The sequence below is a fragment of the Atractosteus spatula genome, chromosome 27 (assembly GCF_055471065.1).
Source record: "Atractosteus spatula isolate fAtrSpa1 chromosome 27, fAtrSpa1.hap1, whole genome shotgun sequence".
NCBI lineage: Eukaryota > Metazoa > Chordata > Actinopteri > Semionotiformes > Lepisosteidae > Atractosteus > Atractosteus spatula.
In genome coordinates, this window is record NC_142732.1 from 913,851 (window position 1) to 940,748 (window position 26,898).

At 44.4% G+C, this 26,898-nt stretch overlaps 1 protein-coding gene across 10 annotated transcripts in view; it reads right to left on the bottom strand.

Annotated features, from left to right (window-relative positions):
- The window catches only part of cux1a (cut like homeobox 1a), a 177,821-nt gene that overhangs the window by 76,174 nt on the left and 74,749 nt on the right, over positions 1–26,898 (bottom strand). For all 10 annotated transcript variants that reach the window (XM_088906608.1, XM_088906604.1, XM_088906600.1 and 7 more), the window contains exons 4-8: positions 20,609–20,687; positions 14,053–14,190; positions 12,118–12,241; positions 8,084–8,160; positions 6,619–6,685 (exon numbers count right to left, since the gene is read on the bottom strand). In XM_088906608.1, coding sequence (XP_088762734.1) covers positions 6,619–6,685; positions 8,084–8,160; positions 12,118–12,241; positions 14,053–14,190; positions 20,609–20,687 — 485 coding nt within the window. The remainder of the gene's footprint in view (positions 1–6,618; positions 6,686–8,083; positions 8,161–12,117; positions 12,242–14,052; positions 14,191–20,608; positions 20,688–26,898) is intronic.

A 26,898-nucleotide genomic window follows, 5' to 3' on the forward strand; every position in this document is an offset into this window, starting at 1 on the left:
TGCAGCTGTTTGCAAGGGGCTCCTGACGTGTCCCAGTCTGTCTAAATGCCATCTTCATGATCAGAACCCTGCAGACTCTCACAGGCCTGTCTGGCTCCAGAACCCAGGCTTTACAGAAAAGACAAGCCCAACTCTCACAGGAGAATTTCTATAAAAACACCCAAATGAAATTAACACCAATTGCTGCTTTCTGCAATTTCCCTGTCCTTGAAAAAAAGCCAAGAAATCCTCCGTCCTGTAAGTATCTCATAACCTTGTAACACCACAAACAGAGACACCTCAGAACAGGGCTTCTCAACCGGCACACAGAGGCACTAGAGTGCGCCTTCAGGCATGTGTTGAATGTAAAAAAAATAAAAACGAATAAAGTGAATTGTGTGTGTATGTTGGTTCTGGGGAGTAAATAAAATGTCGTGCTGCGCATTTGGTGTATACAAAAGAGACAGTGGTCATGCTCTGGGAATTGCGTGAGGCAGAGCTTTTTAACGCACATAATAAGAGCAGAGATAGGCTGGGCCTGTCATCTAGTCCTGCAAGGCTAAGGCAACTATAATCTCAGATGAAACACTGAAATACATTTTGTTTACAATAATGTTTGGGAAAGTGCATGTGGGGGGAAGGGGGTTAGTGTGCTGCAAATCCAGCTTTCAGAGGAGCCACAGCGGACTACAGCTCCCAGACTCCTCTGCAGTCGTCTGATTGTGGAGCGGGAAGGAATCTGTAGTCCTCTGTGCATGGGCAGTGGGGAGGACAGGACAACCAGACCTGAGAGCCTGGAGAAAAATGATCAGGCTGAAGGGACATAGGGAGGCCTGTGTCTGCGATCAGGAGCCATGAAGAAAAAGAGACACAGAATGCAAGACAGAACAAAACTGAGAGAAAAGACATATCAGAAACCATGAGACCAGGGTGGAAAGAGACTGGGTCCAATGCTATTTTGCACTGATGGTTTTATCAGTCAGAAACTTGATACCCGGCTTGATGAGACAAGGACTTGCTATTGTCTTGTTATTACCAACAAACACAGAGTTAGGCTTTTAAGTTATATTTTATTGTTTACAATGAACCTTTGTAACATCTGGGTTTAACCTTCCCCATTGTGCCAGAGCCCTTTTTTCTACGATAAAGGACAAGCTTTAAAGAGCCTGACTGCTGGGACTAGCAAACCTGAGCTGTTTACACCCTACAGACAGATGAAATTGAACAAGTATTTTGCGAGGTGTTGAATCCCAATTTATCTGTTTTATCTGCTGGTAGAACATCAAAAGTTTTAGCTATTTTAGCAGATGATGCCTGGAACTAGAGTAAAATCAAGTCAGACTGACATCCTGAGATACCAGACCCTTCTCTGCTGAAACCCTGTCCTTGAGCGATAACCTGGAACAAACAAGATGAGCCTCTCGTCCTCCGTTACAGTCTGAGGCCTCAACGCTCGGGGAAGTTAAAGCACTGGGGATGCCTATATCACATACACAGGAGGGGGAACGTTTCTTCCTCTGCCATCAAACTCCACCGTTTCCCTTCTATTTAGCTCTGGGCTGCTTTCTTTAACCGAGTTTATTTTTTTCAGTGCATTCTAGTGGTGGATAATAAAAAGGTTTGATTTCTTTTTCACTTACAGGCAGAGCACAAATAATTCGAAAAGCAGACCCTGCACCCGTCCGCTCTGGACAGCGCTCTGGGTCCACTGCTATTGTTGTTTTTTTGCCAGTAGCACTGCCTGGAACAGGTCTTCTCACACCACTGGGGGCCAGAAGCTGGAGTTTCTCTCCACCTGGACACAGTTCCTCTCAGTTTGCATCAACGCGGTGCTCTGTACAGAAGTGGGACATCAATCTGCTCCCTCCTCACTCAGCACTCAGGCACGTTCCCCTCTCTGTCCACTACGCTGAAACCAGGACAGACAGGCTCCCTCTTTCTCCAATTTGTGTCTAGTATGAGGATCAGCGGTTTGGGGTTTTAATCTTCATATCCTTTATAGGTATTCAGAATTGCACGCAAGGGAATCTTCTTTTCCATTCTCTGTTCTTCCGCAGCACAAAGGCAGAGATGCAGAAATCCCGATCGCACTGCCACAGCCGGGGAGAGCAGCCGTACAGTCAGAGCCCGGGCTCCTGAAAGGCTCTTGTTGGGGAAGCACGCGGTGGGGGAATGTTTTCCATGACTCGTTTCAATTGAAACGTAATTAGCCCTTGGAGACAGAACAAGGATCCATTGATGAGGTACAAGGCGTTCTGTCTGTGCGGAGGGGAGGGGGAGGAGGGGGAGGTGCCTGGCTCGGCAGTGTTTATTAATGAGGGGATCTCCAGCAGCCAGCCAGCCCCAACAAACAGCTCCCCGGCCCCGGTACATTCCAGCACAGCGTGGCCTCGCAAGCACCTTCAACGGGCAACACGCAAACAAGGAAAGGAAAGGAAAAGGCAACTCGATTTTTTTTTAGTGCAAAATAGGTGTCGGGCACTGAAATGTATTTCAAGCACTCGGGTTTTCTATTATAAACAGAATCCGCAGCTTGAATTCTATGGCAAATGTAAAGGAAGGCTACAAAAAATTCTTTTCAAAAGGCAGTTTTGCTTTCATTTCATGGCAGGCTGCTAACCTAATGTGGCCAAGATAACGTAACATGTGTCCAGCAGCTTACAGATACAGACTATTGCGTCAGGTAGGGCTACAGAGAAATACAGCCTATTATTTCCTACAGTAAAATGAGTTGTTTCTAGACTTAACAAAAGTAAATACGCTGGAATTTTTCTAACTGCAGCCCATGGCAGTGGAAATCCTGCTACGAATTGCTCCTGTAACACGCTGAGCACTGGAAAGAGTCCGTCAGTTCCTCTGCACTGAACACCAATGGCAGAGGTGGTGGTGGTGGGGGTCCATCAATCAAAACGCCTCCTAGCTGTTAGCTGTTTGCACGATGACATCACCATGAAACACAGCAGGTACCAGAGCAGCTGTGAAAAGCATACAGAGAAAGACCCAACCCCGAAAGGCCAGATGCAAATGGCTCTCTGAAACCCACTGGGGTCTAGAGGTGTCACTTCTTGACAAACTGCTGAGCAATTCAAACGTGCTTTAGACATTTTCTGTGTCCCAGACTTTGGAGAGGAGCACCATCCAGAGACACATTAAAAAACACATTACAGCTTCAACACCTACTTAACTGTTTTCATCTGCACATCACAAAATATTGTGTTCTGACCTACAGCTTTGAATGATTTATAAATATGCAAATCTGTATCTGTCTGCAGAACAGAAGTCATCAATGTTGATACTGAAGAGAGTCAGCTAAATTATACAAATTTATAAATCATTCAAAACTGTGACCTAGAATGCAGTATTCTGCAAAGCATACTTGAAAACTGACATATAAAGAATATGCATTTTTCTAAAATCTCTTTATGAGCATCATTTAAGGAATAAGACACAGCTACGTTCTGAATCCTGTCTTGCTTTTGGTATAAGCCACTGCTGTTTCCTGAAAGTGGATATTACTCTTAAATCTAAGTGAAATTCTCTTAACTCTGTTCTTCACACAGAAACATCATCTGTACTGCACAGAACAGTGTTGTTTCTTACAGAATCGCATTTCTAAATCTTGCTCAAAACGTCACATAAAGGAACTGTCAAACACAGTTAAAGAAACACACAAAATAGATATTAAGCAGCACATATTCTCTAAGTGCGTGTATAAAAGTGTTTAACTCGCCAATGCTGACTAGCTAGAACTGAAACTGAAGCTGGGTGCAGTTCAACTGCTCATCCAAATTATCCCATATATGTATTTCAAAGGCAGAAACCAGGAACAAACAATGGATTTTAACAGCTGGGGAAGGCTGAGGGAAATTTCCACTTTGAAACTTGGTTCATGGCACTAGAACCACTGTTTTCTAAACAAGCACAGAGACTACAGATCTTAACTGGGGTAAACAATGCCTTTGTTACAATCATCACTCCTGTCAGCAACACTGAAAAGAGGGGGAAATTGACCAAACCAGCATAAGGAAAAGCTGGAAAGCTCCTTATTAAGGTTACAGGCAGGACATTTTGCAACTGATATTCAACTACGTTCACCGGAGTGCTGGGCAGCAGTGAAAGTGGCCACACCTGACAGTGTGCCCTGCGTTGCCAAGCCTGAACGAGGGGGTCCCTGTTGTGCACAGTGGGCACCTTCACCTGTTGATGGACACCTAAAAATCCACCCTCCTGCACACTCTGACAGCCAGTCTGGTTCTCATCACCACACCGGTCGCATTACGAAGCAGAACATGAAGGTTTCTAACAAAGCTTCTGTTCATTTCAATATTGCCTGAGTACCGACAGGTCACCTGGATCACTTCAACACAGCCTGAGCCAAGCCAGCGGTCATCTAAACAGAGATGGTAAAGGACAAGGGCTAGAATGAGAAGCCTACTGGACTGTCCAAGAAGCTATGTGTTTAGTCTAGCTGTTTTTCAGTGGCGTGCATTCAGGGAAATAAAACAGGTCTATAAATATCAAGCTGTTTGGCAGCAATTCTGTGTTTTGTTACAGTGAGGGTAAAGTGACTACAAGGGGCTATTATAGCATATTGTGATGCTTCAGCACAGCTCTGTATGGCAATGGACAGCTGTATCTTGGGCAATCTGAACGAGATGGGACTGAAAAAAGACTGCAGGTTCTGAGGACATGATAAAACCCTCGTACATCACCTTCCTCATGTTCAATCTCACTGGTGTGTCGATTTAGGTCCTCACACACAAAAGACATGTGACAGGAGATTCACTCTAAACCATCAAGTGAACACTGAGTGATTCTTTGTGTGCAAAGCAAGCTGGAAAACACATGTATGGCAAAAAATAAGCGTGAAATGCCTAATTAAAGCAAACCTCTTTAATTGATTACTAATGATAACAGGAGGAAATAAAATAGAGAATCCAAACTCAGTGCTTTGTGCTTTCTGTTTTTCCACCATCTGGTTGTGGTGGACATCTTTGCTGTAGGTCAGTACAATCCTGGAACTTCTTGTGAATTCCACCATAAGAAACCAACATGTTTGTTGTTTGGTTAAACGACAATTAGTTCAATTATCGGATTAAACAGTTAAACATACCACAGAACTGAACTGCAGCGGATTAGGAGGGCTGGTATTTGATCGTCACTATTCTAGGGTGTGGTTTGAAAGGAAAATGAGTGAACTTATTCCTACATCTGTTGGTCAGAGACAGCTGGCTTTCAAGCTCAGCCAGAGTCAATCAAACCTATTTGTCAGGTCTGTCATTTCTGAAGCACACTGTATAAGAAACACAAATGTTTACCTTTAATCCCCCCGATACACAGCATGGATGTGATCTAAAGGTATCTGCACCAATCACTTAGCACATAGGGGACATACTTCATTCATTCATACTGAAACCTTAGAATCAAAGACTGTCCCTGACGCTGTTTGAGTTGCCACTGTTTTCCATGCAAGGATCTATAAACCTTCTCACTGGGCTTTCGCTCTTGACTGCCAATGGTACGATCCTCGGGGACAGAATCCCATCGGCCCGACCGGGAAGGGGGGCAGGGACGAGCCGGCAGTGGCGGGGGACCCCCGGCGAGGCGCGGTAACGTGGGGACTGGCAGCCACAGTGCCGCGCTGACATGGGGCTTGCTCACTTCAAAAGCAGCACAAGCGGGGCTGGCAAGGGCCTCCATTCATTTGGTTACTGCAGCTATAATTAAGCCGTTTCCAAGCGCTGGGTGGTAAGCACCAAAATAGCCCCAGGGCGCAGGCTCAGCACTAGGCAGCATTCCTGCGTGACAGCTCGACATGGAAATTACAGCTCGCGCCCAACCACAGGGAGAGCAGCGAGAGGCACAGGCGGCTCCCACACACAGCTCCGCAGGCCGGCCCTCCATGCTGCACGTACCTGCCCTGCCTGCCCACCCCTCCGCTCTCGGGGTCCTGCTCATGATTCCCGGACCCCTGCCTGACTGCTCTCAGACTTTCATTCCAGATGGGTTCATTATCACCTAGCCTTATTAAACCTGCTGCCTGAACCATTTTTTAAACAAGATTTTTTCTTTCAGCTATTTTTCAGCACTTAGGCCTTGGTTTCACAAACGCCCTGCTGCAAGCGTACTGCCGCCAAGAGATGTGGTCAGGAAGAGCTCTTCTCAGCCAGTCCTCAGCTTGGTCAAACGCCTTACAGCAGTCAAACATCTCTTCAACAGGTCATCAATTACTGTTGTGCAAACAGGTGGGAGTTGCGCTTTTATCAAACACTCCCATAATAAGTATTCCTATCCTTGCATGGGTCCAACTGCTCCAAATCCAGACACCTGCTCACTTAATATACAGCACCGAAAGTTAGCACTGCATATAGACTTCACACTAGCGGTTTAGGAGCCTTACACAATCATAACACTTCTAATGAAGCAAAATACCTCAATCACAGGTATCAATCAACCTAAGTTATTAATAGATCATTTGGAAATCCAGAAAAGCCAAGAGTATGCAAGTACCACGAATGGGAAATACTGACTAATTAGGTGTAACACGTAACAACAACAAAAAAAAACCAAGAGTAAATTGAAATCAACAATTCTTAAGGTAGTTACACAGCAGGACAGCAGGGTGGAGTGTAAACTTACTTTGCCGTGGACTCTTCGTCGTACTTGGTCTTTAGATCAAAAAGCTCTGCCTGAGTTGTTTCAAGTGCTGAAAAAAAAATTGCACCATTTAAAGTACAGGACAAACAGCCCCCTGATATGCATTTCAAGGATTGACAGAACCAGACCCCCTCACAATTGTGAATTTTTCACTCTGACAAATATCCTGACTCAATAAGCAGGAAAGCTAATGTTGCTCTTGGCTCTTTTAAAGCACAGTTAGTGTTTGTCATTGAACTTTCATAATGAGAATTAACCCCAGAGATTCTGGTTTTGAGAAAGCAGCTTAGATGCTCTTCAACAAGAAGAACCTATTGCCTCAAGAACCTATTGGTATGAATCTACATTCTTGCACCAAGTTATAGAACCATTACTGGTTTTCATTACCAACTTCTGAAAAACCTCAAACAAAGATATATTTCTTTATTTTGTAATGTTCAGAATAACATTTCATAATTGCCAATTGTTTTATTTTGAAGACAGCTCTGGCAATGACTCCTGCACCCATTCAGGAGTGAACGAGACAGGTGACCTGCTCCTCCAATAAGCCCTCTTCCTGTGTCCCCTCACACATGGCAAGCTGACGGGAGAGTCTCCTCCAGTTGGAAGAGCAGAGCGCCTCTCACTGTTCATGCCCGACAGGTGGCGGCTGAGATAGCCCTGGTCCACTGCTCTCTGCCCGGCCCTGGTGGCAAATTCCAGTCACAGTTGTCTAAGGACACAACCCAAACTGGAGCTACTGACATTGACCTCGGGATCACAGAGCTTAAACTCCGATCCGACCGAATGCTCTTACTAGTCGAGCCACTTAGGAGCCTGTGCTCTTTACACGCTGACTGGTGATGAGTCACTATATGAACATCAATCGATCAGCAGTTGTACACTCAAAGAGGAAGTTATAGAGAAGATATTCTGCCATGCATATCCTTGCTGTAGTGTATTAACTAACACGCTGACAACTCAATGTTATGTCAGTTTAAGGACCAGCTGCTTTTTTACCACCAAAAAAGTTTTAAAAAAGTAAACGTTCTGTGGAAACTAGAGGGCCTAAGGGTTAAGTTCCCATTTCTGTGGATTGGTCAACGAATGTCAAGGTTATCAGAAATAAGAGGATCCGCATATAGAGTTGTTGTGACAAGGTCTTGACATTCAGACAGCTTTTTTTAAATTATTCATTTTCTGGATAAAATAAAAATTAAAAAAATGTATATCAAGGGATATTTGGATGCATACTATTTGTCATACAAAGAGATTTAGAAACTGCTAAGGCCAGGCCAGAAAGAATCATAAATTTACAAGTGTAATCATATTTACAACTCTCTTGTGGTTACATCTGCGAAGCAGAACTCAAGAATGCGTCCTGCTGCTGTTTGGTGCACTGTAGAGGATTAGGTGTAATGGTCACAATGCTGGTAGGTGCCAGTAACATGTTCAGTGTATTCTGTACCTGTTTGTAGTGACTGGGCCTTGTGATCTGCCTCTTCCAGCTTGGAGGCCAGTGACTCCTGGGATTCCTGTAGCTTTCTGAAAGGAGAAAACAGAACCCCAGTGAAGGCTGTAATTCTGTGCAAGCTTCCACAAACTACGGTACTTCTCATGATCACTGGATTTACAATTCTTCAAGCCACACGAAAACTCTTCCTTTTCAAGGGCACACGTCTTCCAGCTTTAATGTGTCAGAACACCTGAGAGAAACCTCCATCACTTCCCTAAACGTATAGAAAAGTGTTTACAGGCCGACGCTTTTGAATTGTTTATTTAAGCAAAGTTGTTTCCGGTGCAAAAAGGGGGCCTGCTAAAGTGTAATTTACAATGTTTTGTTAAAATCAGTCAATCCGTAAATCTTGGCAGAGTAAAAGCTCTTTGGCAGTCAAGTTCGAAAAGAGCTCCAGAAATGAAAGCTCCTGAAATACCTACATTAAACTTTACGGAATCACAGTCACATCATATGGTTCCATGTTTAACATTTGCCTGATATGTCTCAGAAACTGAGTCAGGAAGCAAATGGTAAGCTGAGAAGACTACCGTCATGATTTAAAGACCTTCAGAAGAATAAAGACAGTCACCAGAATATTTATCATCCTTTTGTATTTCTACAGATGTCTTGACTGACGTCGAAGATAAAGAAAGACAGAATCAATTCAATTTGAAAACGGAAGATCAGACAGTTTTCTGGTGCAAACGCATTCTGCAGGACTGTTCAGCCATCACAACACACAACCTATGTCCAAAATGGCTCCTACACAGAAAAACAACCTTTTTTTCTTCCCCAGACTGGTTTCTTTTGACTGCAGCTTAGAAAATACTTTAGTTTTTGGATTGCCTGTCGGTCTGGGATATTAATAACTCATCAAGACAGCCCCTTCGACAAGCACTGTTTTCACAAACTCCTCATTAGAAGAAAAGCCGACGTCTTGAAAGGTGTCATAAACAGGCTTCATTACTAAATAAGGAGTCTGCAGGAGAAGGCCTTAATAATACATGCACACGACAGGGAAGGGAAGGTGTGGAAGAGAATGCAGGAATGTGATGAACGGAAGAGAACGGGGAGGTGTAAAAAGTCAGGGATCAGGGAGGATCAAAAGAAATTGCCACCACATCTTAACCAGTAGTCTGTTCTCCCCGAAAATACATTTCACATTCAGAGCACATTCCAGATTTTTGTACCCCAACTGAGGCACTGTCAGATTTTGGAAAGTGTAGTGAGTGCATCCTGACTGTGTGTATGTCCAAAACAGCTAACTTAATACCCAGAATAAAAGTCAGGTTATGGTTCCATTGAAAACTTTTTCGCAGTGTTAATGTCAACACTTGGAGTTGGAACTCGGAGAGACTGGTTTTGAGAACACAGGACACATGAACTTATTTTTCTGTCTTGCTGATATAGTTGTTGACTTACGGAGAAATTGAACAAATGTTCTATGTTATTTTATTTGGGCTGTTAAAGCAACACTGCCCTGGTTTTTAGACTAATTTGCTTTGCGTCAGGGCACCACTGTATTTGCCAAAGGGTGAGAAAAAAGATTTTTTTTTCTGTTTCTGTTATGTTCAGCAGTTATAACTCCCTCTCCTGCCTTCTGCTCGAAGTGAAGTGACTTTGACACTGCTGTGAGAAATGTCATTACATTCTCCCAGCAAAAAAAAACATCTTAGAAACAATAACAAAAAACAATCTTAAATTTTCAGATCCACAAAGCAAAAGGTGAGAAAAGAATGAAGCCTGCGAAAGAATAAAATATATCCTTTCAATACCTTAAAATGTCAGGTCGGCTTGGACTGTGAAACTCTTCTTAACGGAGTTGACGACTGGGACACCAGGGAATTGTCGTTCCCTGTGCTGCAAGAGCTGCCCAGCGGTCTTCCCATCAGACCACTCGGTTCTCTTAATGGTGCTTTGTCATGCTGTCAAGGTCTTGAGCAATGCTGAGCCACCAGTCAATGAGAGAAAACCCACCACACAGCTGGCTCTCTTTCCATGCAAACCAAGCCCCCCAATCAGGCACTCTTCTGTGAAGATGGCAAGCAGTATCCCCCACCCTCCAGTTAGACTTCACAGAGTCAGAGGGCCACGTCTGAGCAGCAGGTGAGTCACAGACCGACGTCCTCGCTCAAGAACCTCCTGAAAGAGCAGTGTGGGCGGTGAGCTGCCTGGCGAGCTCACTGAAGACAATCCACACAAACAGGGGGCTTTGTAGGGAGCGCCAAACCAAACCAGGAACCAGGAAATCCTGACAGAGACTCCAAGCCATGCTGCTGACCCCCTTTTCTAATCTTGAACCCTAAGCAGGCAAGCAGACAGACACTGCCTGAGAGGATGAGGGTGAAATGGGCCCCTGTGGCAAACTACATGTTGAAGGAAAAACAGGTGGTGCCGTCTATGGGGTTTCTGTTTACTGTGATGTTTATCTGTTCCTGGTCAAAACATCAGTCAGTCACAATCAGTCACATGAACTAGGCTTCCCAACATGCAAGAATCCACTAACCCATAAAGAACCGGCTTTCTCCATTGATAAAAGACAGTCTAATCAGCCTGCTCTGAATGGGCTCTGCTCCAATAGCAAGTTAAAGCAGATTTATTTGAAACCATTACAGAACAATGATTAACAGGACCTTCCAACAAGAGTTAAAATCTATAAAGACTGCATCAAGACCCTATATTTCATCATGGTGAACTGCTGAAGCAAAAAAAAAAGAGGTTTCAAACGATAAAACCGATTTCCTGAAGCAGAAACTGAATTCTGCAATAACCTGCTGTTGGTAGCACCGGTGACAGTGTATATCTTGGCCAGTATTTTGAGAAATCGTCAATTCTGTTGACGAGTTGAGTTGTTCACATTGTTTTTACATCATTTTTAGTATCTTTGAGTTTCCCAAATGAACATGCAAACAGTGGAAAAAGGAAGCTCAGGGAACAGACTGCAGACTATTAGCACAAATGACTGAATGAATAACAGCCCAGCACAGTCATTCGCCATTAACCATATAAATAAAACACAAAAGAACACGCTTAGAACTGAATACTTGGACACACAACTGCTCGTTTGCAATCTAAAGAAATGCTGAGCTCTAAGGATACAGACGTTCAATAACCTCTTTACAGTACAGATTCCTTTATTTCTGGGACACAGCTGTCCTAGACACTCACAGGAGAGCTGCCCTGCTGACCACAAGGGGCAGGCTGGGTGAGAGCGGCTCAGCGTGCCTCACAAGACCAGCTTTACCATGGCAGTCAATCGCCGAGGCAGGCCGCACAGACGACCGAGCCGGAATTAGGGATATCTTCAAGTTATGGAGGGAGATTTATGACCCAAAGAAAAAGAACATTACAGAATTAAATGCTTTACAGGGAGATTAGTGGTTTTACAGAGCTGACCAAAGTAAGGAGTTGTGTAACCATGATACAAGCGCCGAGTGTTCCCTGGGAACACACCCACTGCAATTCTAGACCATCACGTCTCCCAGTCGCACCCTTCCAGACCCCAGTAAATGGCTCTTTGTTTTATAGGAATAACTACACAACTCGGAATCAAACCAGCAACCTCCATTCCACAAGGCCTTAACTCTAGGTAGAGGACTAGGGGACTCCTGTTGCAACAGTGTGGTACAATCTGGTTTCAACAATGTACTTTGTTCCTTACTCCCACAACCCTGAGGGTGAAACACTGCTTCCTATTCTCAGTTTTAAAAGCCCACTATTCTAAATGAGGCCTTTCTAGAGCATCGGACAATTTTAACACCCCTTGACTGAAATTCTATGCTCTCAGCTGTACATTGTTACATTGTTAGGACAGACGTTTGCCTTTTTCTATTGCATCTCCACATTGTGTAGATGATGTAAATGATGTGTCAACATAAAACACCAAAGTCTTTTTCATCCGCAGTCTGCTCTAGCTCAGTGTTTCCCATGTTTTCTGTACAGCTCATATTTCTGCTACCTGTATGTATGACAGCGTGGGCGGGCAGGCCAGGGGCTTCACTCACCTCTCCTTCTCTGCATAGTCATTGTGAAGCTGCTGCTCCTTCTCCAGAGCCAGGTTCTCCGCCTGGTTCCTGACAGTCTGTTCGTACTCCCGGATCTTCTCCTTAAGTGCTTTGATTGTAACCTCTGCCCCAGAAGAGAGAGGAGAGATGATTATAACACCTATGCCAGGCAGAAATCACTGGCGATTCTGCAGTCCAGAAGGACTTGTGGTAGGGTCTTCCAAAGGCTGACCCAGCCAAGACCAACCCCCCCCCCACCATGACCTAACGAGATCAGGATTTATTGAAGCGTCAAAAACATCCATCTTCAAGTCTATAGTGGTTTTACACTTAGAAATTACTCCTTGCAGTGCTTGTCATCAATAACCGCAATCAATTAATTGCCAGACATTTTTATACAATCTGAACCTGCTGATTTATTACTGGAATTACAGTGAGCAACTGCATGGCAGCTCAAGGTTTTTAGGTGGAGAAAAATACTAAGTTGCAGATATTACTACTCAAAGATTCAATCAAAAAAGCAGATGATGACTTTAATGAAACAGTCTCATAATAGTATGAATCGTCTCTTTGACATCAACAAGATACTGTGCTCTAAATGAAAATCCCTTTCTCTCTGCAGCGGCAGAACCGTGTTAACAGCAACCGCCCAGCGTGAACCCACAGGAGCACACTGACACTTCCGAGATTTCCTTGGGCATTCGATCGGTTTGTTGCAAAGTGCAAGAACAATGAAACAAACTCACAGAGAAATGGTTGGCAGGAGCTAACCCAGCCTGAGAAAGAGGACAAAACACTGCAGGATCTCTGCTTGGGCAGACTCGGACTGAAACAAAAACGGCTCAGTGTCGTTATTGTTCAGCGGCAGTCACCCTACTTTCAAGGCGGAGCGCTTGTCTGGAGCGGCGGAGGCCTGTATGTGATCCGTAGGCGCAGGTTCAGTACGAGAAACACAGGAGAGGGGGGTGAGAGGCAGGGAGGGCCGTTCAGCCTGTTTGTGAATGAAAGCTCTCAGCTCCGCTAGCTGGCTTTTTTCTTCTCCCCTCCCCTTCCCAGTGATTTAAACTCCAGCATTTCAGCCCTGACACATAATCAATGGCAATGAGTCCCTTCGGAGACTTTTTACTCCTTAACTGTTAAATTGAACTTTAAACGTTTAGGTTGCAGAGGATCAATGGCCTCAGCAGGGAAGAGTGTAAAGGGATGGGGGGGGGGGGGGGATTTCCACAGGAGGGAGGGGAAAAGGCAAAAACAAAAATCAATAACAAAATATAACACTGCCGCTATCAAGTTGGCTCAATTAGCTCTCCGCGGGTGGGGATTTACAGACACACTCCCTCCCCACTGCATCCTAAAGAGATCCTGTAACAGACTCGGGGGCAGATGTGCTTCTCTCCTGTCTCTGAACATGTAACAGTGAATTTCCAGGGCAGGCTGCTGCCAGGGAAAAGCACCGCTGCCGTGGCTGCCTCACGCTGCTCTACAGCACAGATGGCAAACCACTGGAGCCTGTGGGCTTCTGATGCAAACACGCCGTTTTCTGCAGCGATATGGATGAGATCGTCAGCCTCACTTTATAGCTACCATTTCCTGTCATTTTCTGCTTCCTGTTCCCATGCGTTCCTTCTGACTCACTGCTGTTTTGCTCCCCCAACTGTATTTTTCCCTGCTATTTCATCAAAGAAATGGGCACTGGCAGGTCAGCAATCATCAGAGCAAGAGTATAGAGTAGAGGACTGAGACAGCTCCTCCTGATAATCCTATCATCTTAGTTCCATCAGGGCAGGACGCCAGTGGTCGGACACTGCTGATCAATTAAAACCCGAGTCCAAGTCAAACCCATGTGACCTCGGTCACATTTAGCTAACGTTACGTCCCAAACTACTCTCTCAGCACAAGCCCACCTGGGTTGAGCTGCATGACGGCCTCTCTCACCTTGGTTCTTGACCTCCGCAAACTCCTTGTTATACTCCTCCAGCGTCTCGCGCAGCTTCTGGTTCTCCGTCTCCACGTCGTGCATCCTCTGGACCTTCAGCTGCAACTGCTGCCCGAGTTCCAGAGCAGGCACCGGGTCTGAAAGACACACACCCGCAGTGAATGCCCCAGACTGCATCCGCACTGCTTTTCTGTAATCTCACTAAAGAAGTTTTAAAAATCCTGATGCACAAAAATCCATCCATCTTCTAAGCGTTTACTCCTGGGGAGGGTCGTAACAGGCTGAGCAGGGCAGAACAGACTTCCTCTCTCCAGCAAGCCTCCAGCTCCTCCTGGGGGACTCCCAGGCACCCCCAGGCCAGCAGAGATGTATAATCCCCCAGCATGTCCTGGGTCTGCCCTGGGGTCTCTCTCGATCTGGTTGAGCAGTGACTGCACTGCAAGGTTCTCCCATATTGCTGAGCTCATCTCTGTGTCACAGAGAGAACGCCCAGCTGCCCTATGGAGAAACCTAATTCCACCGCTTGTACCCACAATCTCATTCTCTCTGTCATGACCACAGTAAATGTTTAATCTAAATCAAGGTAAACCCCGTTCTTTGTGGCTTCCAACAATTCAAGCTATATCCACTTTTATGTAGCACAAAAAGATGCCTTTTAGCACATTAGAAATTTCAAATTACAGAAACATGTTGCTCACACCAAAGACACCCATCTGCACTGCTTTGACACAGGTGAAAATGCTACAGTGGTTTTCTTTCCAAAAATCCCTTGTTCACTTTCAAGCTGGAGGATGTTTGGAATTGAGCAGAGATTATTGCCGGGCCTGTGTTGGCCTTGATCAGGATGCTACAAGGCCTCGCACTTCAGTCATTCAGCTTTACCTGACCATTGCAGCTGGAAAGGAGTTCACCCCCTACAGCAAAAGGGTATTGTTTCGAAGCAATGAGAGACAGAAGATGTCTGAGACACCTCCCAGGCTCAGTCTTTATTACCGTGTTTAAGAAGTTACTAATTACCCAACGAGTCAGATAACGATCAGAGCATGTCTGGGCCACAGTTACTTCAACAATACTCTTCCACTTGCCAAAACCTCAACAGCCTCTGACAATGCTGGAAGAGAGAGAGACTGACCTAACTGGGCTCCATTGAGAAAAACAGACAGACTTCCCTCCTGTTTTTTTAATAAAACCCCTACAGCATTTCCTAATCCCACCAAAACTGATCTAACAGTTCGGCAATTATACATCTTCAGGCATTGACACAACTTTTTAGAAATGTGCAGTTTCTCGCACAGACCTGCATTTAATCGTGGGTTATATTCTCAAGGTTGCCATGTGTCAACATCTCAACCCAGCTGATTAAAATAAGGAAGAGCTCAGCAAAAACAAAATCAAGAGCATCAAGAAAATGTACTTGAGATGGTATGATCTATCCAAATCATAATCTGTGCCAAATTATTCTTTTCTAAAGGATCATCTAGCATCTCATTTCCTAGTCCACTTTCTTTTCCCCGAGTTGGGCTTCTTCAAACATTAGCAATTCAATGACTAATTGGCAAGGTGCTTGTTGGCAGGAGCAGTGCTATCTATAGCAACTTTTCTTTGCATCTTGTGGTTGTGCTGATACAGCAGTGCATTAGAAATGCAGTTCTGTCACGTGGCAACAAGATAAACTTTTTTACTGTTTTACTGCCACTGTGGCCCAGATGCTTTTTTTTTTGCCCACATCATGAATAAAAACTGCTTGATTTTGTCCTGGAGAAGAGAACCGAAAATGACAGGAGGAGAAAAGAATGAACGGAATCAGAATGGGAAAGCCCAGCCAGAGCCTTTACAGGTGCACACTTAATACAAAGTATTAGTACACAATTTCAGAGAAGTTAAATTGTCATTGTGCGATTTCTATTCCGGTTGGTATCATGTCTGATTGCTTCTATTCTGCATGATTTCTGGAAATGGCTTCCACTTAAAGATACTACAATGCTAACTAGAATGAAGCCTTACAAAAGGCTCGTCACTGTCAAATGAAAGGGAGCAGAGTGAGCGATTTAGTACAAGTGTTGCACTCACACACACTAAAAGCCACCAATGAGATAACAACATACTACACAAAATCAGTTTCCTTCACTGGTTCTCCTCCCCATAATCAACTTAGAGATGTCATTTCAGAACCTGTTTTTACAGGAACGTTTTGATAAACACACATGGTAACCCAAGAAGAAAAAGTAAAAACAAAACAAAGAGCATCAGGCAAAACAGCCAACAGCAGCAGAAGAAGAAAACAGCAGGTAAATTCAAAAGTCATCTCCCGATCCTCCGACTATACTGTGTCCTACACTGAAGTGCAGAGAAGGCTTCTGTAAGAGACGAAGCTGACGAACTGATGTGGACCACCTTGGCCACAGTGCACCATTCTTTGGTGTTAACAGCTGACTGGAGCATAAAGTGAAGAACTGTGTCAGAACTTAATAAGCCAAGAGGAAATGTGTGCAGAAGAAGAAGCCCTGCTTCCACATCTCCAGTGGCACGGGGAGCCATCCTCGGCAATCCTGTCCACTGAGCCCAAAGGATGCTGTCAAACAGGACAGTGCTGGCGACAAGGAGAAGAGATAGAGACGTTCTTCTAAATCTCTAGAGTGGGAAACAGGTAGTCACGAGGATGCTGCTCCGGAAAAGTATTAGATGTCCGTATAAGCGTAAAGGCTTAATTTGAAAGGGGAGCATACCAGACGTGCTTGGCCTACACAATAAGATCTCTCTCACCCTCACCCTCAATCTCTCACCCTCCCAGCTGAACTACACTGTAAAGCATTATAATACGTAAAAAGATAAAACAACAGCAAATAGTGCATTAGTCATAGTTAAAATCTTCTGAAAACAGCCAGCACTGTGAGGAGGGATGTGGGGGCAGATCTGTGTCTGGGTACTGTCCAGATTCTGCTGTAATCACTGTTTTGCTGAATGAGCCGCACAGCTGCGCAGAAGCCTTGGACATATTGCACTGTTTTTTCTTCTTCATGCAGAGACAGCTCTAGGGTGATTTGCTCCTGAACGTTTAGCCATTTTGCTTTAAACTAATGGGGAACTCTGATAGATGCGTTATTACAAGTACAAAAGGTACCCTTTTAAGCTTTATGAATGTATACAGAGGGACAGATGAAATTAATGATAAGGAACTTCCAACAATTAATCAACTAGTCATGCATGGTAAATAACAGCTAATCCGTCACACAACACCTCATACTGCCAATACTGCTTGGTTACTTTCCACCCTAACTAAGCTGTATGAATAGCAAAGTTGTTATAAAAGCAGAAAACAAGTGGAGGGATTGAGGAAGCTGTTCATGCTCATGATATACACAAAAAGCAACTCCCAACTGTGCCAAAGACTTTTGCAGGGATGCAGTGTGCACTCCATCCTTAACAAGTGATCAGGCATTGCTGTGCCTGCAGAGCTCTGCTGCCTTCTCAAGCTGCTCTTCTCCTCTCGGGTAAATCTCAGCCTGGCAGCGATGGCCCCCACGTGAAACCCAGCCCTGGTGGTCTGCAGGAGACGAGCATGCGTTCCCATGGTGGTCTCTTCAGAGGCCCTGCCAGCCAGGCAAGCCTTTTCATCAGCGCTCATCATCAGCATACTAATTGCTGTATGACTAATTATGCCCCAATTCCAGTTGATTTTCTTTAATGAGACAGCTGGGTTAATTATGTAATCATATGATTACATTAGCCCCAAGAGCCCCGCCGGGAAGAGAGAGAGAGAGCGAGACGGAGAGAGGGAGGGAGAGAAGGGGAGAGAGGGACAGAGGAGAGGGGACAGAGAAGGGGAGTGAAGACAGCAGGAGTCAGCAGCCAAAGCGAGAGAGAGAGATGGAATGAAAAGCAGAACAAAAAAGTTAAAGACAGAAAGAGCTTTTGATGAAGAACCAGATTAGATCAGCCTTCTTCACCAATCATCTTTACAAAAAATAAAAAGCTTTTTTTTTACGTTCAGTTTTTTTTGTCTCCCTGCTGTGGAATGCCTACAGCTTGCCTTTGGAAAGTAGTTCAGTGAGTCACAGAATGTTAAACCTCTTTTAATGATTTAAAAGAGCCAGATTAGAAGACAGGCACCTATAAATTTCACACTGTAGTAACTGTCTCAGGTAGAAATCCCTGTTTAGCCCACCAAATCGAGCATAGCAAACTGTCTGAGAAGTCTCCCATAAAAAATGTAAGGAGAATGTTAGAAGGATTCTTAAAAATAAGCTTCTCCACATGACGTAACACACCAAACCTCTTCTCTCCATTGTTAACATCCCAGCAACCTTGATTCTCAGTAAAATTTTAAATCTTACTCCAATTACAAAGTCTCGGCTCATGCAATATGAGCATCGTTGATATAATTATAACCCAGATCCCTGAATTGCAAACAACAATTACCCATAATATCTTACAGAACAGAAGTGGTAAAATATTTAGTTTTTATGTTTTAGTTACACTGTTCACCCAAAAAGTGTTAAAGGATACCCTGAATGGACACGCCCTTCTTCAATCACTATAATCAGACTGCATGACAGAAAACACACAGCAGACACTTAAAAACAAACACAAATAAAGCACCAGGATAGCAGACAAACCGCTGATTTAACGCAGTAGAGTCAAGCCTGCGATTCAGCTGCTGTTTCCCATAGAGAGATCAGTGCTGGAGCTGAAGGGCCAGTGGCGGGCTATGTAACCATGTCCCAGCGCCCAGGCCGGGCAGCCAGGGAGGCGCTGATGTTAGAATGACAGCCGCAGGAAGGCCAGGACAGGACAGGGTGGCAGGAGCAGGGACGGGCACTGTGGTCGCAGGTGCTCACAGTGCCTTACTTTCTCATTTGAACCGGACCCTCATGCAGTACGTTGTTATAACTGCAGTAGTTTCAACCAGAAGATCTTAACCTTGACTGCAGCTTGCATCCCTTTGGTTCTCAAAGTAGGTGCTCACACCCTATATCGAAAAGTGTTGAAGTAGATCGCTTCTTTAAACCTGAGATATATCTTAACTATAAAATGAAACACATTCCTAAATAATATATAATCAATATATAATTCTATTTTGTTTAACAGCAACATTAAAAATAATTACACACTACATTTACCTTAAAATGTACAGATTTGGTGAAAGTAGCTGTACTTACGTACCTGTACTTATTCGTGTTTTGTGATTTTACCTACTAAAAAAAATCTGGCACGTCTCGCACCCGCAGAGAGGGCATCTCGCTATTCCAGGGGCTGAGTGCACCCCAGATTAAGAAACAATGGTTTATGCTGTTATTAACAGGATGAAGTAACTCAACATCTATGATGTTTAAAAGATTCTAAGGTCAGGGGAAAACACACTGTTGCTGTGATTACACACGAGTCCCATAAGGCAGTGGAGCCTCTGGACCTGGCTATTGAGCTGAGGAGCAGCTGTGTGTATCAGGCAATCAGGAAATTGGGAGAAAGTGGGAGGATGTGGCTCTGTTCACAGAACTCTGGGAATTCTCAGAAGGAAGCAGGAAAGATCCAGGCTGCCAGGGCTCTGACACACACACTTCCACAGCACAAATACACAAACAGACACAAGAGGATGTGCCAAACGTTCAGCCAGATACAACAACGATACACGCAGGCAGGCAAGGCCTGCAAGTGAAGACAGAGACACAGGACACACACACACAGCTAATCTGAGTGGAGAGACAAGTTGACGTCAGAGCATGGCAGAAAGTCTCTGGGGTGCTCCTCATCTGTCTTGGCAGGCTTCGGCTGCTCTGTGCAACTGTCTACTGTAGATCAACCCCCCCCCTCTTTTTAGGATGGCTGGGAACTCCAAACCACAACAGCCATAATTTACAGATGCGCTGAGTGTTTCCCCAGGCAGACCTGTTCAAACACGCCCTGCTGTCTGCCTGCCTGCCACCCCGAAGCCCAAAGACACAGTGAAAACCCGACCTGGATGTCCTGGATCACAACAGCCAGCAAAAGCACTTGTGCCATTACTGTTCTCTTGATTCAGACCAGCCAGCAGCACAAAGGGGCACCGTGCACAATTTCACTCTGATATACAGTAGCTTCGTAGTTGAAAGTGACATCTGTTAATCGGTAAATTGTCAAATAACATGTTATTTTTCTAAGTAGCTGCATCAGCAAGCGTAGGCTGCAAAAGTGAGGAAAAGAGACAACGTTTCGGAAGAAGGCTCCACAGCCAAAACGTCAGTATTTGAATCTCATTTCTCTCAGGAGGATTGTGAAAACAGGAGTTTTTCTCTTTTTTTGATCAGCCCATTAGTAAATTAATCATTTGTTGACTCGTTTTTTAGAATGAAGCACACTGAATGATTTCAGCTTTGATATTTCTCATGAGAGTATGTGTGTTGCAAAAACTGCATCATGGCTGGCATTGAGGAAAACTTCACACGCTCAACGTTAACTCCCAGGGAGCACCACGACCGCAGAAGAACACTCTCATGGAAGCAGTTCTCTGCTTGTATTCATCCACACTTGGCAACACAACGAGGAGAAAGACAATACACCGCTGTGTCTGAGTCTCACCTGGGACATCGATTAATCTCTTGTATACATTCAAGAAGGCAGCCTCTGCTTCTTTACTTCTTTTGCTCAAGGCGTCAATCTGAAAAGAAGAAACAAGACCAAAAGAACATAAGGATTTTAACAAAAAAGAAGAGGCCACTTAGCTATGTATGGATGTGTGATTCTCATTAGTTAACAGATACAAGAACCTCATACTGGCACTTCCTGGAGGATCCTAGGAAATCTTCAACAACAACTACAAAACATCATAAAGCTTGTTCCAGACACCCACCTTTTTTTTTTTAAAGAACTGACTCCTGTTCTAAATATATTTGCTCACAACTTCTGGTTGTGTCTTGTATTCTCATTTTGCTACTGAAAACTGAAATCTGTTGGCTCCACTTAATATGCCCTGCTCAGGACGAGAGATTCAGTTCAATTCAAGGCAGCGATGTCCTTTTCATATCAAGGTGACCTGAACTACAATATACAAGGAGCAGTTGTGTCTGCAAATGTCTCAAAATGCTCAAATTAGTAGTCTGAGCTAATGCAGGCAACACAGAAGAGATGGCTGATTACCAATTAGAAAGAATGTGCAGAGAGTGTGCAGTCGCCTTCTGTCTCCCATCTCCAAAACTTCAGGAGAAACATTCAGAAGTCTCTTTAAACACTTTTTCAAAATACAGCTAATTGTTTGCTAACGAGCTGATTCAACATTTAAGTGCAGTGATGATTACAGCAGATGGAGGAAAATTTGTGAATGGATCACAGCAGATGGATAAACAGACGCCGACAGAGAGTTGCTGCTGGTCCTTCAGAAACAAATGAACACAAAACTCGGGGAAGTGTAAGACACTGTGAGCCCAGGCCTCAGACATGAGTAACACCTCAAGCACACGTTTCAAACTGAAATTACCCTCCATGATTACATATGCTGTGGGGGTGATTACACATTAATATAACTGCAACAGTTCGACAAAAGTTTATTATAGCTAACTCAAATCACTTCGCCACACTCATTATTAATTAATGGGCAAATTATTTAACCGCTTTCTCCAGTAGCTTCTCCGGTACTTAGATCAAGAAATCATGAGCAGAAGCCATGAGTTATTCGATCAATACAAGTCGTGACAGTGCTGCACCAGTGGCAGCAGCAGAACAGACCATTAAAGCAGGTCACTCATTGTGTAAAATAATTAAAATATCATATACAATGAGGGTCAGTGCCCAGCATTGCGGCCTCATACCACTGGAGCTATGGGTTTACTTCCAGACCTGGAATGCCGTCTGCCTGGAGTCTGTATGTTCTCCCTGCATTTGTTCGGGCTTCTTCCAGGTGCTCTGGTTTCCTCCCACAGTCCAAAGACATGTTGGTAGGTTAACAGGATTCTGGGAAAAGTGTGTCTGTTTGTGCCCGTGACAGACACTACAGAATAGTGCCCCCTTGAAAAACACTTGTTTCAATTACAGTTCACATCCATGGGGTGGCAGTGTCTGCTCAATGTCAATGATCGGGTGAGTAAAATATTTAAAAAGCTAATGGATTTCAATCAATTACATTTTGAAATATTGAAGTTAGGGTTGAATATTCTCTATTCCCTCATTAAAAGCTATTATATCTAAAAAAAAAGAATGTACAGTAGTGCTCTCCTGAGCATCTGTCATAAAGAATGTGTATCTGTCTTACAATTAATTGTTTTGAAAAATTTCATGCAAGTATAATCTTCACATAAAATCTCTGAACAGATAGGAATCTTGCCACAGGGCAACGGAGTGATACAGTGATCTGACCCAATACAGCAGCAGGACATCTCTCCAGTTACAGCTGCAAAGCTTTAAGTGAATGACATCCAATTTTTTCATCCTTTTTTAATTCTAATCCTTTTACACGTTTCTCAAAAAGGAAAAAAAAACTTATAAAAATTCCTAGTCTTTAAAATGTCAACCAACTCCCAGTTAGACCTGATTTATGGTTTAGGGCAGTTGCCACTGTAAATACGCTATATGTAAGAGTCACTTTTCACTCCTGTGGGAAAGAAATTAAATCTTTTCATATGTTTTTTGCCGGAAAACATCTGGATCTAACTAGGCAAGGCCAAGTTCCTCCTTCACATATGCAGCAATTAAAGCCCTGGTTTACTGGGCAGAGATCAGCCAAAAACACGACAATCTCTTCAACAGCAGAAGATTTTTAAAGTGGTTTTCTTTAGGTTAGAAGAACAGGTTGTAATCTGTATGGTCTGTAGAAGAATGCAGGGGAAAGGAAAACTCACTCCAATAATAATTATACTGAATAGCTACTGTTCTCATAGTCTGCTTACACTATAATTTTGCCATGCTTCACATTTAAATTGTTCTGAAACAACTGTCCACAGCACTGGCGTGTGTTGGCCTTACACAACACCCTGACACCCCACCAAAACTGCGCAGCGCTCAGCGCTCACACAAAGGGATCATATAAATAAAGAAGGTTTCAGGAAAACCTGCCTGAAACGAAAAATGAAAGTGCCGAGGCCTTCAACCAAAGTCAGCATAGCACAAGTTCACGCATGTAATAATAATAGTCATTAGTTACACTTATACAGCACTTTTCTGGACTCTCCACTCAAAGCGCTTTACAGGTAATGGGGATCCCCTCCACCAGCACCAGTGTGCAGCCCCACCTGGATGATGCGCCAGAACGCTCACCACACCCCAGCTCTCAGTGGGGAGGAGAGCAGAGTGATGAAGCCAGTTCAGAGATGGGGGTTATTAGGAGGCCATGATTGGTAAGGGCCAATGGGCTGGGACGCCGGGGTTACACCCCTACTCTTTTCGAGAAACACACTGGGAAACATAACCTTTCCCAGGTTTTTCCCAGGAGGTCTCCCATGCAGGTACTGACCAGGCTCACACCTGCTGAGCTTCAGTGGGCTGCCAGTTGTGAGTTGCAGGGTGATATGGCTGCTGGCTATAATATATGTAGAGTAGAGCCATGTCAGATTTTCCCAGCTGCAGGCTCTTAAATAAATCAACAACAGGTGCTATAGTGATATAGTGACTCTGGTTCCTCATTTTTGAAGAAAAGTTATAAATACATACTGACACTAAAATAAAACTGAGTGTGTTGAGCTTCTGCATTATAAGCAAAATTAAGACAAAACTACAGACTATATATGGAACAGATTTGCTAAGCAACGTGAATCTTGTTTTTCTTTCCACCTCTGCAGACCGCACAGCACTGGTACACTGAGGACTGCACTAACTGGCTCCCACTTCATCGCAGGGCTACCAGTGGTCAGCGTGCGGCCGGGGCTGACCTGAGCTGATCTCAGTGCTTCTAACCAGGTTTTAAGCCAAGGGATAAGCGATCTGGGAATGGGTAAGGATTAGAGGCTTTTCAGACTTCTTTAAAGGGGGGAATTACACCCTCGGGTGCATGGAAGACAAAAATCCTGCAATCGCAGCACAGCAGTGGATCAGACGTGTCCGGGACAGGACCTGGCCAGGGTCTGAACTCTATAGGAACAGTAGTGTCAAACAATGAGCTACCTTCCCTCCAGAGAGTATTAATCGCATTTGGTATCACAAGCAAAGGCCTGAGATACACCCTGTACTTCACAGTCTCCCCTTTTCCTGTTTCTTTCCCCTTTGCTTTCTATGATTTTGCTTCCCTCATTCTGCCATCTTTTCACTTTGCTTCAAGTTAAGGACCAAGCAATTAATCCAAGCTTCATCGATATCTGCTGCAGAAACACTCAACATTTTGTCAAATCAGGAATCGGCATAGTCATCCTGAGGTCTTTAACAGCAATAAAAGTGACGATCATCAGCATTAGATTACTGAGAAAATGTAGACAACCAATTCCACAGACACTCTGCATCTAGAAGAATCCTGCTTCTTAACATACAATTCAATAAAAACAACATGAAAATTCTCCAGCAGAACAGGCCCCAGTGAAGCAACATTCATGGCAAATTGGCTCGACGTAAATTTGATTAAAGCCATTTCTTACCAGACTGGATCCTGGCTTACTTTTAAGTCAAGTCACTACTCTTGAAAGAGCAATGTGCCTCTGCTTTTCACACCCAAACCCTCCACAGTGCTCTGTTTTGGTCAGATACGGACAATGTGATTGAATATTTCCTTGCGTTATCCAAAACTACATATATACAGAAATAATCTGAGCTGTACTAAACAGAAATGTTCCCTTGCAAAACTCCAATGGAAAAGAGTGTTAACACAGCTTTAGTAGTAACTAAGAATTAATTAAAGGGGAAGGTATCCTTATTAACCCACTGATCTCGGTGTGTTCAGCTGCATTGGAAAACCAAGGTCAAATTCATTTGAAGGCAAGTTATATGATCCTACCTATTATCTGTGTCCTAAAGAAGGAACAAACTGCTCCTTTTGGCAGAGGGGTGGATTGTAATTACAACACAGTCCGCCATGGTCTTGGCTGACCAGACACCACATATTTTAAGACTCTCTCTTCTGCTGGAAAAGGTCCCATTCACACCTCTGCAGTATTTATGACATTTCCATTTCCAAATTTAGAGGCTCAAGTGAGCAAATTAAGTCACAGAGAAGCACGGTTCCTTTCTCTGTGATCATCAGTGAACGTGTGTCCAGCTACCAAACGCAGGCGGGCATGTGAGGGAAAGAGCTGGCAGCTGGCCAAGGACAGCAACACTGGCAGGACTGACGCAGACACCAGCCTCTGTCTGTTGTGAGTCTACTCAACAGTCTGCTCATTTGCCAAGACAGGCCTCCTTACAAATGCCAAAAGTCACAAAAATGATGACAGGATCTCCCCAGGCTTTCTCCCGACCAGTACCTTCTCCTCTGTTCCTGACTGCTGCTTTCACTGCAGTACAGGACCAGCACAACTAGTGTTGATTCTCGCCAATCTCTTGTATTAGTAGAAATGAAGGTTTTGAAACGGGAATCTTCTGTGAATCAGCTGCGTGTCCCCAGTGCTTCAATCATTAGCGCCTACGCTGAACCTAGGACCCTGCCTGGCTTTCCAGCCCTTGCGAAGACCAAGGGAGAATTTCACAAAGATTCCACAGCAAGTTAAGTGAAAGAAGTCCACTTACGTAACTGCCAACTCACAGTAAATGAATAAAAATAGAACTGACCATGTAACACAAACACGAGCCCTGCCACCTTTCACTCCCTATACAGTGTATATGAAATGCCTTGAAATTCCAAAGGAGGATAACTCAAGATATGACACCAGGCAGCTTCCCCTCTCTTGTTCAAGTCTCTGAGCAAGATGTTTCTACTACTTAGCAATTGTGTTCAGACCATCAAACGTGTCTTCCAACACAAGGTGCATCAGTCAGAAACCTGCCATGATTTAAGCCTCATGACTCAGAGGATGCGACACTTGTGCCTCCTGTAAGTATGAGGTCGAAGCGCGCCGATGCAGAGAACAGCTTAACTGATGTCAGAACGGGTAGGCAGTCTTAAACGCCTTCCACATCTGTTTCAGTGGGATTATTTAGTTAAGCCCCAGTAAAAACTACATTTTAGAACCAAATGTTTTTTAAGTATACAACCAATTTTATTAGCGCGAGTTAGAAATTTCCCCCCCTTTTCATTTTTGTTAACTCTCCAGTGCATAAGTAAACACATTTTTTTTTATTGCGTTATTAATAAAAACAACAAAGGTCCCAGGCAGCACTGAGGCAATGGCTGAACTCCTCACCAGGGAGGAAGAGGGCGGCTGCCCACATTTCCCAGGATGGCAAATATTTGTGGGGTGGGGCTGCAGCCTCATCCTGTGTGGGAGCCCCTGAAGAGGCTCACCGAGGTGGGCGAAGAGAGAAGGAGCACAGGTCCAGGGAGGGGGGCCAGGCCTCGGGCCGAGCGGCGCTGTCGGTCTCGCTGCGCGGAAGTGCCGCTTCTCTCTCTCTCGCCACAGAGGCCCGCTCCCAGCGCGCGTCACTGCGCTCCCCATCGCGCTCTCATTTCCTGACAGGAAAAGAAGCGCTGGCGCACTTGGCACATCGAAAAACAGCTCTGCAGCGCTTGGCTGTTTTTTCCTACCCTGGAGGACTTTCTTCGTTTTGTAGCGCGGCCGCTATTCTACTGTTCAAAGCGCCGCACAATAGCAAGACACAGAAAACAACAGGCAAAGAAGATAATGCACAAATATAAAATGGATGAGCATAAAAGCACCCACATCACTGTATTTACCTTCCGACTGCTGTAATATAGGACGTCAACAATGGTGAAGGTGGGAAAGTTTAACAATGAGCTACAGTAAGACGACGTCAATGTACCACGTTTATAAGGAGATCACAGGGTGGTACAATGAGGAAGG